At 47.3% G+C, this 16,984-nt stretch overlaps 2 protein-coding genes across 5 annotated transcripts; one reads left to right on the plus strand and one right to left on the minus strand.

The window, feature by feature from the left end:
* Positions 1-1,611: 1,611 nt before the first annotated feature.
* LOC120655592 lies at positions 1,612-3,458 on the plus strand. The gene is made up of 2 exons (XM_039933490.1): positions 1,612-2,763; positions 2,860-3,458. The coding sequence occupies exons 1-2, from the start codon at positions 1,794-1,796 to the stop codon at positions 3,174-3,176; spliced, it is 1,287 nt and encodes a 428-aa protein (XP_039789424.1). The 5' UTR covers positions 1,612-1,793; the 3' UTR covers positions 3,177-3,458.
* Positions 3,359-16,390, minus strand: LOC120655593. Of its 4 annotated transcripts, none has more exons than XR_005667606.1 (5): positions 15,971-16,376; positions 15,633-15,860; positions 5,404-5,429; positions 5,018-5,326; positions 3,359-3,539 (listed from the first exon to the last, which is right to left on the minus strand). XR_005667606.1 is itself a non-coding variant. In XM_039933491.1 (4 exons), the coding sequence occupies exons 1-4, from the start codon at positions 16,328-16,330 to the stop codon at positions 5,077-5,079; spliced, it is 864 nt and encodes a 287-aa protein (XP_039789425.1). In that variant the 5' UTR covers positions 16,331-16,390; the 3' UTR covers positions 4,873-5,076. The 4 variants fall into 4 exon arrangements, 1 of the variants encoding a protein (XP_039789425.1); XR_005667607.1 differs by having other exon boundaries at positions 3,359-3,574; XR_005667605.1 differs by lacking the exon at positions 3,359-3,539 and adding an exon at positions 4,427-4,620.
* Between the last annotated feature and the right edge of the window lie 594 nt (positions 16,391-16,984).

Raw genomic sequence — 16,984 nt, forward strand, 5'->3', positions numbered from 1 at the left:
ATCTCCGCCAGCTGAAGCGATTGTAGCTTCATAAGTCATTATGAATTGAGCAGGGTCAACTGACCCGTCGTATTTTGGAAGTTGGACTGGCTTATAGCCATATGGCCAGGATGTTCGCTGCAAGGCGATTGACAGCGGTGATGTTGAGTCGAGTGGAGGGCTTGGTTGGAAGTGTTGATCTTGATATATGTGGGTTGTCTGGCGAAGGTCTTGACCTTTGTGTTGTCTGGAATGTCCAGCAACTGTGTGGGTGTTCGAGGGCTCCTGTGGTTGTCCAACTTCTTCCTTCATTTTCTAGATTTTTGCTTGCATTTCTGCAACTTTGCGTTTTGCTTCGGCCAGCCTCTGAGCTTGCTCGGCTGCCCTCTTTCTGGACGCTAGTTGGTTGGCCAGGTGAGCTTTTTTCATTTCTAGGGCGCGAAGCTGAAGGTTGAGCTCGTTGTGCATGTTTTGCTCGAGCTGGTCATCTTCAGGTTGGGTGAAGTTGTTTAATGTTTCATCTTCGGTTGTAGTTGTTGCTGCTGCTGCAGCCTTTTTGGCCTGGATAGCACGTTCGGCTTGAGTGCGCTTTTCTTTCTTAGCCAGCTGTGCTGGAGTTGATTCGATTGGAGGAGATTGTCCTACGGGGACCTCGTGAAGGTTTGAACCTTCGGCGTCATGAGCGCCCAGGTTGGTGGTTTTCTTTCTTTGTGGAGCCATCGTAAGGTGATTTTCGAGCTAAGAACACGGTGGGCGCCTCTGTTGGGGTCTTAGGTTCGATCCCCAACAGAGGAAACAAATTACAGGCGAAGGTAAGAACAGGCGGAGGGATATAACGCAATAGTCATTGCATTAACGGTCATGCAATATATCATCCCATCCGTACAACGTTGGGTAGGGGGGTATTTATACCCCCAACCTTATTACATCATTCCAAAAATGCCCCTCTAGTCCCCACGAAGGTTTAGAGATTACAATAGGGGTATTTGGTAATTTCCCTAGGTTGGACAGTCCGACTTGAATACTCCTACTCGGATCACGTGCTTCTTGCCCTTCGAGTACCTTCGGTGGCAGCCTTGGACAGGCTTCGTATGGAGTTGCCTTCATGATTTGCCACTTTTGAGTTGTAGTCCATGCCCGAAGGTTCCCGTCATGATCTTTGCGCATGACTCCGAGCGATCGCCGGAACCTTCGGACTCCGTAGTGCCGGGCGTCCTTCAGTGGCGACCTTCGTCATTTTCGCTAATCTTCGGTGGACCTTCGCGGTGCCCGAGGCAACCCAAAGGTCAAGGCATCATCTTCGGCGCCGGGTCTAGGCGAGCTCTCCGATGCTTCGTCAGTTTGGTGGACCTTCGTCACACCTTCGGGTGATCCCACCTTCGCGAGGGGGCGATCCCCAACAAGTCATTTTTATACAAAAATTTCTCCAGTGCGTAACCCAACCTCTCTTGAGATGGAAACACAATACATTTCCTGTTTAATTGGTCGATGATCTTATACTACGCAATTCCAAAATTCAAATTTCAAACAAGAATATATCTTATCTTTGAGCCGCAAATTCCTCTGGGGGCAAAAGAGGGATATGTACGTCAAAAGGCGTCAGGCCGTCAGCCTTCCCCTGGAAGCCAATCCGTACGGCCGATGGGTTTCCGAAGGCACCAATCTTCCACCGGAAGGAGCCCGTGTCCCAATTTCCCAAAACGAAAACCGCCCCGCACCAACGTTAACCTCCCCACCAATCTCTCGCCTCGCCTCCACTCCCGATCTCCCAAGTCTCCTCTCTTCCGCAGGAGCAGGAGGAACTCATCGCCGCCATGTCGTCGTGGCACCAGTACTACTCCACCTCGTCCGCGTCCTCCGCCTACGGCCGCCACGACCCCTACTTCGACGACGACGGCGGCGACGTCAAGCCGGCCGTGGTGGAGCACTGGCGCCGCGACCAGGCGGCCTACGGTTTTCCCGGCGCGGTGGACGAGGACGTCAAGCCGGCGAGGCCTGCGAAGCAGCCCCGGGCTCCGGCGGGAGGAGGAGCAGGAGGTCGCCGCGTCCACGACGGAGACGATGGGACCGTGCTCTCCTGGCCCGCGGTGGAGCAGTTCCGCTCCACGTTGCGCACGCAGGAGTCCCTCGCCGGCCTCCGCGCCAGGTACGGCGTCCCCGAGGGGTTCGGCCTGATCCCCGCGGGCGCCTCCCAGGCCGCCTGCGACCCGCCGCCGCCGCCCAGGGGCCGCGGCGGGTCGGCCGCGTCGGCGGTGCCGATCTGCGTGTACGCGCAGGCGTTCGCGGCGGGGATGCGCCTGCCGCTGCACCCGTTCGTCGCCGGCGCCCTCGCGCACTACGGCATCGCGCCATCGCAGCTGGCGCCCAACGGCTGGCGCGTCCTCGTCGCATTCGCCGTGGTCTGCCACTTCCGCGGCGCGGGGGCGCCGTCGCTGCCCGTCTTCCGCCACTTCTTCGCCCTGACGCCGCTGCCCAAGGCCAAGGGCTGGTACTCCTTCCGCGGCAGGGAGAGCGTGCCCGCGCTCTTTACGGGGCTCCCCAACTCCACCAAGACGTGGAAGGAGGAGTTCCTGCTGGTGTCGCCGCTGCCCGGCGCGCCGTGGCGCTGCCCCGTGCGCTGGGGCGAACCGTCCAAGGAGGCCACCACCGACCCGGTGCTCACCGAGGGGGAGGCGGCCGTGGCGCGCCGCCTGGCGCAGGGCCACGGCGTCGTCGACCTCAAGACGTACCTGTCCGAGAGCAACCTCGTAGCCGCCAAGATAAGCCGCGTGCCAGCGTGCTCTGGTATGTACCCCGTCCATGTACAGGCACATTCCGGGAACAGAAATTTTGCATTACAAATCTTGAAATGGTTGATTGTTTTATACGCGCACCATGCAGGGACGGAGGCTTCCCGTGTCCAGCCATCGCCCCCGGCCAAGAAGAAGAAAGCGGTGGCCTCGGCGCCGTCTGTTGCTGGTGGTGGTGGACCTAGCGGAGAGGCTCTTCGTTCAGAGCTTCAGGCGAAGGAGAGGGCTCTCGCGCAGGCCAAGGGCAAGATCAGTAAGCTGGAGGAGGAGCTGGGCAAGGCAAAGGCGAGGGAACTCGCCGAGGCACGGCAGGCATTGGCGTACGAGCGGCAGCTAGGGACGCAGGTGATCAAGGCTGAAGGTGGCAAGGGTGCCGGGGCAGGCAAGCGCCGCCGTGGCGCCCAGTGATCCACATCGACGTTGTTCTGCGCACCGCAGCCCGCCGCTCCACACGAGCCGGCGATCAACAATGGTTTCTTCATTTTGTAGCATTTTGGCAAGGTCTTTTTAGGAGTCCGCTACAGGTTTCAGCATAACCTGCTAGTCGTGTTGCAACCAAGTAGGACATCTGTTTTTTGCCAAACTCTAGGTGCTGAAATGCTATCTGTCCATTTCTTGCATTGTCAAAAAAAAAGACTAGTTGAACACCAGAAATTGCTTACAAGTATGGACCATGCGTTGTTTGCTGAATAACGTCTCCAAGATGATACATGTGCTGGCCCATGCCTGATTGATGGTGTATCCTGGAAATCCATTTTGTTTCTGTTGTTCCTGGAGTTCCAAAATTCAAGGAGTCGCTCTAATGGCTGCACACGAATCGTGTAGGCTATACAGTATATGCATCAAAGATAAAATTTGGGCATGCGATGCTATCTGATAATTATACGCAATTAAAAAAACAAAACAAAACTAGACCAGAGTAGGAGGAATCAGATGAACAGAGAAGGAAATAGGCCCCGAAATTTGCCCACACTCAACCGAGCTAGTCAACTTTCTATCATGTTACGCAATTATTAGAACAATCCCTTGTCTTCAGTATGCAGTTCAACACAACCATCCTCATCTCACATGTGACAAAAAGAATAGAATTGTTTTCTTGAATAGTTAATATTTTTTCTAGGATTTGGCCATTGGAAGAGGGAACATACACATTCAAACCTTTACTGTTCTACTGAATTGCTTGAAAATCCAAAGATCACTAGTGTATGTGTTCATAGTGAGAATACATGTGCAAATATACTGAAGAAGATTTACAAATGTTAAACAAATGACTACTCTATTTGAAGTTTTTTTAATTGAGGCACCATGTGATGCAAAGAGCAACCGCAGATGGATGAAGTTTTTTTAAAACTCTAGCTGCTAGCTCCTTACTTGGGAAAGGGTAGGGGTGGCACCAATTGAGGAGAAACTTATCCAACATCGGTTGAGATGGTTTGGATATATCCAACGGAGGCCTCCGGAAGCGCCGGTGCGTAGTGGGGTGCTAAAGCGTGTTGATAAGGTAAAGAGGTGTAGAGGTAGACCTAAGCTGACTTGGGACGAGTCGGTTAAGAGAGACCTTAAAGATTGGGATATCTCTGAAGAGCTAGCTTTGGATAGAAGCGCTTGGAGACTAGCTATCAACGTGCCTCAACCATGACCTTTGTGTCTTTTGGGTTTCATCTCTAGCCTACCCCAACTCGCTTGGGACAAAAGGCTTTGTTGTTGTTGTTGCTGCTGCTAGCTCCTTACTAACACGAAAATACTAGAAACTAAGCCCAGTTGCCTCATAGCTCTAGAACCCTTGTGGGGCACACCAGAATGGAGCACTTCACAACACCAGCTTTTGCTTGACAGCTCCTGTTATCCACCTCTGAATATTTGCAAGACACCATAAGTTTAATGACAGATTTTTTTTTAAAGGATCACAGGAGATTATGTTTGATGACAGCACCGTAAGTTTTGACATATTTTGTTTAATGGCAGATTCTAGCAACAAGGAAATGTGATAAATATTGACTTGTTAGCGACAGTTCGTAAAATCAACAAATTCTAACCCCAGCAATAATGAAGGCCAGTGGAAAACAGAAATCTTGCAAAGAGTGTACCGGATACTACTTTGCAATTTCAGATAAAATGTTATAGTTTCATGTTAATATCTTATTACTAGCAATTGTGATCATTTTGTTGAGATTGCAATTATAGTTTCAGCCCAAGATGAGAAAAAAAAAATTTAGAGAAAACCCGAGATGAGAAATAGAAATGCTTACATTGATTATCCAATTATATGTACCCTCAGGTGTTGCTACTGTATTGCATGGCAACTCTGCTACTCTGATGAGTTCTTACTCTTGTCAGATATCTGCTGCAAGTCACTACTGGCTGATTCCCTATTACTTGTGGAGCTATCGGATGATACCATTGTATTTGATTGTTCGCTAATCTTCCCTGTGGAGGAGCTGCTTGAGTCATCGTCCATGATAGATTGAAAAGTGAGTTGGAGGGAATACAAAATTAACCCCACTGCATTGATTCCAAAGACAGAAGTTGCTAGGTAGCACAGCCCAGTGATAATTGTTCTGAAAAAGTAACAGCATTTTTAGGTAAGAAGTGGAAAGCCAACTGAGAACAAATAACAAAACAGATGGATTTGCACCTTATTGTGATTGTTATCTGACGAACCTGAAAAAAGAAAAATTGGATTCTATTAGATAATGTGCAAGCTATAACAAACCCTACACCTGAGTTATGCTATAAGCATACTGAAAACAATAGCATACAAACAAAATACACTGTACTGTACCCTGTACAATGTACATGATTGTAAGAAAGAAAGGGCAGTACTCGTTTTAGAAGACAAAAACCTCAATTAAACTGATACATGTCTAATGTTAGATGATAGCCACATACAATATTTAGCTTCAGAGACCACCTACTAACATATAACACATCAAGAGAAGTAACTGAAACGTGTGTTTAAGGGTTTGTTTTGTAGAGCTTCACCTGGAAGGCTGAAGTGATTCTCAGTTGGAAGTGAGTCTATGGCTGAAAGTAACCACTTTGATAAACTCTATGAAGGAAATAAATATCGAGATGCTAATTTTTTTGGCACCTGGTGTTTTAGTTCATTTTAGGGAGTCACTCCCACAGAAAAACTCAAACTGCTGTGGCAGAGCTGCCCCTGGAATCACTCTGGGAGCTCTGTCAAACAGGCCCTAATGCTAGATAGATGGCATCTGAATACATAATACTTCAGTCATCCGGTAATAATATATAACATATTAACAGGGCAGCTGTTGACGCAAAATCTGGTCACACACTCGAACGCGCTAGAACGCGCAGCAAAACCGTCCAAACGATCAACACCAGCAGCCTCTCTGCGCAGACCGGTCAGACCAGATATGCGAACCGGTCAGACCGGTGCTCCAGGGAGACGGCGAAAAACCTAGGACCTCGAGCTCGAGATGGACCCCGTCGGAGCTCGTGGATCTAGGGTTGCTCTGAGGTCAGCAGGCTACTTAGAACATCCTCGAACGCCGTAGAGACGAGCGAAAAACAACAGATGGGGTTGGAAAAGCTAGGATTTGGAGATAAAAAGTAAGGGATAAATGTGTGAATCGATTGGGATTACCCTCAATCGGCCGTGGCCCTTCGTATATATAGGGTGGGGAGGTCTGTACCCGTTAGGAGTCGGAACCCTATCAAATCCCGTGTCAAAATACAACTCCTAACTCGGATTGGGCGTTTCTGACCGGTCTGACCGGTCTCTGGACCGGTCTGGCCGCTCTGGACCGGTCAGACCGGGGTGCAGGTCTTCCGGGAGGCATAACTCCCTCATTCGGACTCCAAATTAGACGTTTTATATATGGATTTCGGTCGTCTCGACGAGATCTACGCAATGGTGCAGTCCAATTTGCAATTTGACAAACTTGTCTAGACCGGTCTGACCGGTTTATAGGAGGTCTGACCGGTCTGTCCAGATTGCCCAGAAAACCTTCATCGTGCCAAATTTGGGTGTCAACATATACCCCCCTGTTTTTTGGTAAAGCTTGCGTACCAAGAAACATTTCTCCATGCCCAAAAATACACTTAAACAACAAAAAGCACCTATGCACCAATAACGTATTGCTCTCAAGGACGATATCACATATCGGCCATGTCATCTTGTGTAAGTGAGACAAGTCTGAGTATATACAACCTCGGCTGTGAATCATGTCCTTCAAAAGAACTACTTCGGTCCATCTAGTAAAATAATATGTAGCAACTAACACGAAGCAATGTCTCTTTGAAGATGGAGGATTAATTTAAACAATGAAATCCAATCCTCAACCTCGGAACGGCCATGATTTGATAATAGGATGTATCAACACAGCGAGCAACCCGCTGACATTCTTCACACCCCTTACACTGTTTGAAAGAATCAGACATCATGGCAAGCTAGTACAAATCGGCTCTTTTAAACAACTACTTCATCTTGGGAGCCGATTGATGTGTACCACAAATGTCTTTATGAACATTCCTCATGACAACTTTGGCCTGGTCTGAGCTCGAACATTTAAGAAATAAATATTCGGCTATTCAACGATAGAGCTTAGCGTCGACTAAAACATTTTTTAGTGTTATCCGCCGAATATCCCTTTCTGCACCGCGACCAAGATCTTTAGATAGGAGATTACAGGAACCCTCCAGTCCTGATCTTCAGCTTTAGTGATGAATCACCTTTCATAGCCGAATTGGTGTCTCCAGTAGTCTGGGCGGTCAGATCGGTCTCATGACCGGTCAGACCGGTCTGGACGGTCAAACCGGTTGAATCGACCGATCGGACCGGTTCGTTCAGAACCTGCAACTCGGCTTTTGCTTGCATCGGCTTTTGAATATGAAAATATTTCGTCATAATTGCTTAGCCAGATGCTTGCTTAGCCAGAGCAATAACCTATCCATTCTCTTCACTTGGTATATATCTTATAACAAATTCATCAAAGAAAGAAATAATATCGAGGCACTTGTCAAAATATGCATTTAAATATTCATTGTATCATTAGCGTACCTTGAATACTTGCTGCACCACCAGAAGTGAATCACCAAAGACTTTCAACATGTTTCACGCCCATAGATTGCAGAAATTTCAAGCCAAATAAAAGCGCTTCATACTCAACTTGATTATTTGTGCAATCCTCTTTTGATCGGTTTGAGAACTCAAAAATAGCACCATTCAGAAAAATAAGAGCAGCACCGATTCTTTAACCATTATCATAAACTGATATATCAAAATATAACTTCCATGGTGTGCAAGTAATATAGCCAACTTCCAAATCATGCTCATCATTAATCCGATGCTCAATAATGAAATCCACTACAATTTGACCTCTCATAGATTTCAAGGATTCACAAGCCAAATCATACTCAATATATGCTCGAGCACATCGGTTTGACACACTACCATGCAAATACTAGATAGTAGATAATGCCTCAATTTGGTACAAGCATAATAGGAGACAAACATAACTTCTCAGTAAAAGTATACCTTGTCTCCGCATCAATAAATCGTCGGCTTATATAAGTGATGACATACTCCTTGTCTTCGGTTCTTGAGTCAAAATAGCCTCTATGACCTTATCTTCAGCAGCCACATAAAGCCTGAAAGGGACCCCTCTCCTAGACGCCTTGAGCACAGGTGTTGAAGACAAATAAACATTGATCTTTTCAAAGACCTCTTGTTGTTCTGTCCCCTAAGTAAATTCGGTTTTGTTCTTTAACCGAAGAATAGAAGTAAGAGCATCAATATGCCTCATTACAAACAGTTTGTCAATTTTCTAGCTTGAATTGAAAATTTTCTAATTCGGCTTTTATCTGCTGATGTTGCAATTTTCAACTAACTCAAGACCTCAAATACATAATCAAAGTCTTGAGAGCCCCTTGCAAACTGATCTGTTGTATAAAAACTTCATGAGGTAAATTATCATTTGCCAATATTTTGCCCCCCCCGAGCACTTAAATGCCGTTGAACTCCATATCGTTGTGCTTTTGGTGTAGTCTCATGTTCCACTAGCTCCTCATTGCCTTGTACCGAGAATGCTAGCGGTGTTTTTCCATCGCAAGGAGCCGAAACGGGCGTTGCCAATTCGACTTTCTGCTCTGCTAAAACCTCAACCGGTCTGACCGGTTGCTCTGGCCGGTCAGACCGGTCGCTTGTACCGGTCAGACCGGTCGCCTGAGGCGGTTCGACCGGTCGTGCTGGCTGGTCAACTGCTTTGACCCTCAATACTTTGCCCTGAGGGACCATAGGTCTGCAATGGTTGAATTGTTTGTCCCTCGGCCTCTTTAACTCCTCCTCCTTCTCCTGAGCACGTAGACGCTGCAACTTCCTTCTTTGAGTATGAGTCAACCCTGGAGGACACCATCTTGGTTGAAAGTACTTTGATGTCGAGCTACTGCTGCTAGCCTCATGATCATTATCCATGATCGGCTTTTGAATAGAAGGATTGACCGATTTATCAAAAACCATCGGTCTTGTACCCGCATCATTGACAACCACTTAGATATTGCCGATTTGCACAACATCATCGGCTTTAGCTTTCTCTGGATCAATAGTGGGTTGTACCTCTTCTTTCTTCTCATTGACACGGTAAACCTGTGTTGGAGAATGAGCTTTGCCTGGCCTCTGATGAGACCGGTCTGACCGGTGCAGGCTGCCGCCTCTAACCTGATCGGTGAGGTCCCAATCGGTCATGCACTGTGTCGGTACCTCAGGACTGGGGTACCCCCTCTTGCTATGTCAAGACTCGTATAGTTATTCGTAACTACGCCCTAAGGAGCTGAGCAGCCGGATCTCTGGGGTCCGGCTCCATCTCACCGGACCAATAGCCCCGGACCCGCTTCCCGCTCGGGACAGGTCCGGTGTCACCACGTGTCCTGGAGAAGAAAGCGCTCAGGGCCAAAACGGCCGGGGGCCCCGGACCCCCCACGGGGTCCCGGACCCCCATATACTATCCAGACCCCACTCCGGGAGGGAACAGACACCCCGCCTGGGGGGTCCGAAGCCGCCACGTGACCGCAGGCGCAGATACACGTGTGGCCACCAAGCTCCCTCAGAAAGACTTGCCCACCTACCGCATTCAATGCGGGAGGCGTTAAGTGCGCTCTGCCACAGCAGAGCCCGAGGAGACTTTTTGTCAGGCTGTGCTGTTAGTCGCGTGTTACCAAGGTGCACAGTACAGCCGCTGGCACCACTCACGCCACGCGCGTTAGCCTGCTACGCCACGCGCGTTAGCCTGCTACGCCACGCGCGTTAGCCTGCTACGCCAGTTAGACACGACAACTCGGCGACGGAGTATCATAACGCCTATGCGGTAGACCCAACAGTCTACGCCGCAACCTACACTGCCTCAACGGGCGCCTCGCCGATGGAACAGGAGAAGACCTCCCTCGGTGAGGAAGTCTACAAGACGATGAAGCATATCCGGCAAAAGATGCTCCATCACTGTAGCACCATTAGTGTCTATTTAGTATAGTATACATCCTTGTTGGGCCCACCTGTCGGGATCCAACACCTATGTACGCGTCCTCCTTGCTCTATAAAAGGGGAGCGCCCGTTAGAGAAGCTCTCAGGTCCAAAAAGAGGACTGGAAGGCAGAGGATAGACTCATCCACCGACACTAGAGCAATACTACTCTCAAGTGGACGTAGGGTATTACGCTCCGGTGGCCCGAACCACTCTAAGATCCTCGTGTGTTCTTGTGTTCTTCCCCCTAGCTAGATAGGCCTAATCGCTTAGCACTTCCCCGAGTGTTCCCCTTATGGGATTAGGCGGGTGCGTTCCGCCACCCGGCTGTGGGTACCCTAAAAAGCCCACGACACACTGGTCGTGAAACCTTGCCGAACGCAGGTCTTCTGTGATCCTCCTCCCTGTGGTGATATGGTGGGTATAGCATCGGATAACAATACATCCAAATTCCTTCATGCCCCCATATAGGACAAGAAAAACACGATGCCGGTGACGCCCATGACGTAGTAGCATACACCTTCTGAAGAGGGAACACTGTAGTGCTATCACACCTATGCTTACTAGATTCTCCCCTAGGAGAAGAACGCTTGCCTTGACGCAGAGGTGAACTTGATTCCTTTTTTAGTGGCCGATCTTTTGGAACGGCCTTTGTGTACTTGTTCAGTAGTTGAGCAAAGGTGAGCTTCTGCTTTGTAAAACTCCCCTGCATATTTGACATATTAACCTTCTGAGTACTTCCTTCCGAGCGCTAAGGCATGAAAGTTCTAGGCCGGCCTTTTGTCTGACCGGTCTGACCGGTTGAAGCGACCGGTCTGACCGGTCGTGCCTGGGCAGCAAGCCGACTCACGTCTCGTGAGGAACTCTCTTGCCCTCAAGGTCTTGAAGGTTTGACAGTGATCTTCATTGACTCTTTTCCATCAGGAGTCTTCGCCATCGTCACTTTCCTAGCCTGAATCTTGTCATTGACATTTTTCGGCCTTGGCTCACCAATGATAACATTTTTTTCCTTTTGCTCCTTCGGCTTGTTCCGGCCGAATGAGTATCTTGACATCATTCAAATCAATCGTATGGACAGAGAATGACGTCTTGTCATCTTTTACCTCATGCATTGCTAATTGTCCTTCATTAACGGCCGATTGGATTTTCCGACGAAGGATATTGCAATCATTAGTTGCATGAGAAAAAGTATTATGCCACTTGTAATATGCATGCCGCTTTAGCTCCTCAAGCGACGATATGGCATGAGACAGCTTGATGTTTCCGCTTCTAAGTAATTCATCAAATATGCGATCAAACTTAGAAACATCAAAAGTAAAACGAGTTTGTTCTTGCCGATTCTTTGGAATCGGCTTAAGCGATGAACAAAAACATGGCTTAGCTTCTGATGGCCATATGAATTCAACAACTTCCTTTTTCTCATCGTCCGAATCAGATTTACAATCAACATGTATGGACCGATGAGTATTACAGGCATCTTTTGCGTTCTGGAGTCTAAATTCTAAACCCAAGACTTTCATGTGCAAATAATTAATAGTGTGGTACTCAAAGGCTTCGAGTTCTTTTTTCAAATAAGAACGCGAACCATCAAAAGCCAAATCAGCCAATTCCTTTTCAGAAATTGTTAAATTGAAACATCGTTTTTTTATATCTTTAAACCTTCGGAAGTAATCCGAAGCAGGCTCATCTTGGTCTTGCCTAACTAATGCCAAATCCGACAATTTAGTTTCATTGTGCCCATTATAAAAACGATCATGAAACTTATGTTCCAACTGATTCCAAGATTGAATAGAATTCGGGGCCAATGAAGAAAACCAAGAAAAAACGGTTCCCGTCAAAGATAATGAAAATAAGCGAATGCGCAAAGCCTCATGGAAACCAGCTTCTCCCAATTGTAAGATATATTGGTCAATGTGCTCCCAAGGTGCTCTATTATCATCACCACTAAATTTCACAAAATCAGGAACACACCAACCAGCAGGAAAAGAAACTAAATCGAATTCAGCAAGATATGGCTTTTGGTATAATATAGAATTACCTATATCCACACCGAATTTAGTTTTTATCGCACTAGCCGGATCCTCTTTTATCCTAGCAAGATCGGTTTCGCATCCACCACTTGTATACACTCGTGCTGTGAAATTAAGACGATGTGTAATGGGATCATCTTGCGCCATCGTCTGAACCAAACTTATCGGTGCATGCCCCGCAGAATTTCCATGTACATTAACAAAAATCGGTTCATGTGGAGAACCAGATTCTTGTGAAGGAGAAGACTGCACACAATTTGTCATCTCATTGGTCTGGCTAAGGGTTGCCGAGCAAGGAGTAGACGTGTTCGGTGTAGATGCTACTGGGCTGACCACTGATGCGCCGGTCTGACCGATCTGTTGGACCGGTCCAACCATGTTTGGCTGTGACGCTCGCGGTGGTAGTGTTTGCCCTTTGTAGTAGTTGATCAGCATGGCATACGATGCTTCTTGGGCAGATGCTGGCGTAGCCGATGAACTAACGATTTAAAAAGCACAATTATCATCTAAAGGTTTGCCTTTTTTTCATGATGTCTAATTGATCCTTTAAATCATTCATGGGCTTATATATATCGGCAATCTTCTGATCCATAATAGATGATAATTGGCTAAACAAGTCGGAAGATGAAGTGATTAGATCGCTTATTACCTCGACTTGCTTATTCTTGAGTGTGAAGGAGGGCATCACGAAGTCTTGAACCCTCGTGACCTGGCCTTGCTGATTTTTCTTGAATCCCTTCAAGAATTGCGCTTTGAAGTGCTTCCTGACCACCAAGTAATCTTGGTGCTCCTCCTCGCTGAGTTCCTCGATAGATGTGGAGATGTTGCCTTCGTCGAGGTCGGTGATGACGCCCATCTTTTCTAGGGAGTAGATTAGATCGGTTTTGAATAACCAGATTAATCTTCCCCAGTGGAGTCGCCAAAAAGTGTGTTGACGCAAAATCTAGTCACACACTCGAACGCGCTAGAACGCGCAGCAAGATCGTCAAAACGATCAACACCAGCAGCCTCTCTGCACAGACCAGTCAGACCGGATATGCGGACCGGTCAGACCGGTGTTCCAGGGAGACAGCGAAAAACCTAGGACCTCGAGCTCGGGAGGGACCCCATCGGAGCTCGTGGATCTAGGGTTGCTCTGAGGTCAGCAGGCTACTCAGAACATCCGAACGCCGTAGAGACGAGAGAAGAACAACAGATGGGGTTGGAAAAACTAGGGTTTGGAGATAAAAAGAGATAAATGTGTGAATCGATTGGGATTACCCTCAATCGGCCGTGGCCCTTCATATATATAGGGTGGGGAGGTCTGTACCCGTTAGGAGTCGGAACCCTATCAAATCCCGTGTCAAAATACAACTCCTAACTCGGATTGGGCGTTTCGGACCGGTCTGACCAGTCTCTGGACCGGTCTGACCGGTCAGACCAGGGTGCAGGTCTTCCGGGAGGCATAACTCCCTCATCCGGACTCCAAATTGGACGTTCTATATATGGATTTCGGTCATCTCGACGAGATATACGCAATGGTGCAGTCTAATTTGCAATTTGACAAACTTATCTAGACCGGTCTGACCGGTTTATAGGAGAGGTCTGACCGGTCTGTCCAGATTGCCCAGAAAACCTTCATCGTGCCAAATTTGGGTGTCAACGGCAGCACAGTTCAGGCAATCACAATGCCCTCACCAGTGCCCAACCCTACAATGAGACAGTTTTCCAAGCACCAGGTTTCATTGATTTTTATTGTTTTAGCAGTGGATGCCGAACACATCAAACCATAAAACTAGAAACAACACTTCCCCTATTGGACAGCAACTAGGGAAAAAAAAAGTAAAAAACTGATTGTTCTATGCGCGAAACAAGCCATACATTTTCACCAACAGAAAAGACAACATACACTTTGCAGAAAGAACCATCAATTTTGAATCCTCAACTTAGATCCCATATTTTCACAAAAAGATCTAAAACTTTCTTCAAATTTGGGTATAGCATTCTGTTGTATTTTTGGCCCATGAGATGAGCTGATTTTATCCAATATGGAAAACTGCAAAGCATGCACGGTTTTCTACCACATTTCCTAGGCATGTGGTGAATAGCAATTTGTAAGGTCAACATTCTTGTCAAACATCAAAGCAAGAAACTCATGGCATGCAAAGACTTGGCTCAAACATGTGCATATCTGTGTTTTATTAAGTTAAAATCACGTGACATGTAACTTGACATTGAGCAGCTAATCCAAATCACGTGACATGTAACTTGACATTGAGCAGCTAATCCAACCATCATTTTTTTAACCTTCTTTTGAATCAGTCCAAGGGGTGTACAAAGCAAGACTGAATATTCAGTTTGGTTACTGATTAATTATGTTTTGTTGACAATTACTAGAGAGTAATTGCAGTGTCACTAGAAGGATATGGAGACATGCAGGCCAAAAAGATCAAATCCCTTCTTTCCTCCGTTCGCTTTCTTGCTTTAAACATCTGAGTTCTGGTGCAGTGCTGAACTTTGCCAGCTCTTCTCCTAATCAGTAGGGAGAAAGATAAACCACTATTCCATTAGGATATATGCAGTCATTTTTCATGTGATTAACTTACCACCATTATTTAGCAAAATTTCTTCTCTCTATTGTTGAGAAAATATTTAGGATATCTGTTAAATGACAAGTATCGTAGCCAACATCTTTCTTGACAGTGGAGACCTTGACATGTGGCCAATTTAGGCCAAGCAGGTGTAAATGGGCACCTCATCAAAACGAAGGCCTAGTATTGGGATTCCATAATATTCCGTTCCTAGATATGTATATATGTTCATCAAGGAAGGCCCATAGTTATCAAACTCATTTCAAACAGATGCTTAACATCTTATTTAATTTTACGGGCATGTGGAATCAGCTCCGATTTTCAGTCAGACAGATAAATTGAAGCACCCAATATTGGGCTATGGTATAATTGCAAGATTGTTGCTTGTCATTTGACACGCCATAACATGACATGACACAGCTCTTCGCAGCTTCAGTGGCACCAAGCAGTCAAATTTTATAACTGGTGTGCAGGAATGGTAACGGAAACATATAGTAGGAGCTATTGTGAATTGTGATTGAGCATGTTCAAAATATTAGCACCCAAACATCCAAAGTCAGGTACAAAAAAAATAAAGTGTGCTCATCCTTTCTCACAAATCACAATTAATTAAATTGTCTGTCTCACGAAATTTTTGCTGCCGTCCCTACTTAATTTTCAATTCTAACAAAACATACTATACAAGCACAGCATAATCCAATGTTATCAAAATCACCAATATTTATGGCATTGTAAGCACTCAACGAACAAAGAAGTGACAAGAAAAAGATTGTGAAGAGCTGACCGAGAAGCTGTCGGAGATGGTCTGGCGGTTGAGCGCGGCCTCTATGGTGGTGCTGAACTTGTAGAGGATGAGCGCGATGACCCCTGCAGCTATCCCGCCGAGCAGAGCCTGTATGGGCGACGGCGGCTTCTCGGTCTCGATTGGCGAGGCGCTTATCATCCTGAGCCCCTCCAGGGCCTCCTCGGTGAGATTGTTGGGCTTCTTCTTCACCCCGCTCGACCGCACCCTCTGCGGCAACGAATCAACCACGCCAAAGAAACGCATCAGCTCTCTGTTGGAGAGCGCGTGAGGCAGGACAGAGAGGGATGACCGGATGAGGGAATCGGTGTAGGCATTACCAGCTCCTTGGCGCGCCGGGCGCGGCGGCGGAGGGAGCGGAAGAGGAAGATGGAGATGGCGCCGGTGAGGAGGAGGCTGGTGGCGGTCTGGAGCGGGGTGGGATTGTCGTCGGTGGAGAAGAGCGTCGGGGCTCGGAGCTCTACGGGGCCCTCGCCTTCGACGTCGACGGCGCCGGCGTCTGGCGGCTCTGGCTCCGCCGCGGAGGAAGGCGGCGGCGGCGGCGCTTCAGGCTCGGCGTGGATGGCGGTGGAGCGGCGGAGGCGACGGTCGGGAAGAGGGAAGGGAGAGGCGAGGGGGCGGCGGCGAGTTGGGTAGAGGCAGTGGAGATGGAGGCGCGGGGAGCAGTGGAGCAGCAGCATGGTGGCAGTGGAGTGGGGTGGAGGTGGAGTCGAGGGAGTACGGGCTCTGCAGCGGGAGCAAGGATAATCGAGCGAATTGATTTCGAAAGAAAAAAAGAAAATAAAAATCCCGAAACTGAATATTCGTTACGTTTGGATTTAAGAATTATTTCTAGTCCACCCTTTTAGCCTAAAATAACTTGAAATTCTTAAACATAGGGGTTAGTTCTTGATTATTTGCAAATAGCCTACCAAAAAACTATTACACCCACGGAGTGATTATTTAGGCTATTTCGAGTAGGGTCTACCACAGCAAGAGAGGTAATCAGGCTCTAGTGATTGGGAAAATGTGATTTAAAGGTCAAATAGTTCTTAAATCCAAATATGTGAAGGACTATTTCATTGAAAAATTATTTACTTAAGCTAAATAGCTCTAACCAAAATAGTCAAGAGCTAGTTCTCCAAATACGCTCATAGATAATTCTTTTTTCATGTCGAAAGAAAACATGATGTACTAGTATCCACACGTATGAAATGGCACTTAAGCTCTGACAGATCTTGGAGCATTTATGAGCACGCGATTCATAAACATTGACAGTTTGACACAAGGCTTCTATCATGTCATAATAGCTGATCATCTTCATTCCGCTAAGGTTAATTTTCACTAAAAGTCAA

The sequence above is a fragment of the Panicum virgatum genome, chromosome 1N (genome assembly GCF_016808335.1).
Source record: "Panicum virgatum strain AP13 chromosome 1N, P.virgatum_v5, whole genome shotgun sequence".
In the NCBI taxonomy this organism is placed as follows: Eukaryota; Viridiplantae; Streptophyta; class Magnoliopsida; order Poales; family Poaceae; genus Panicum; species Panicum virgatum.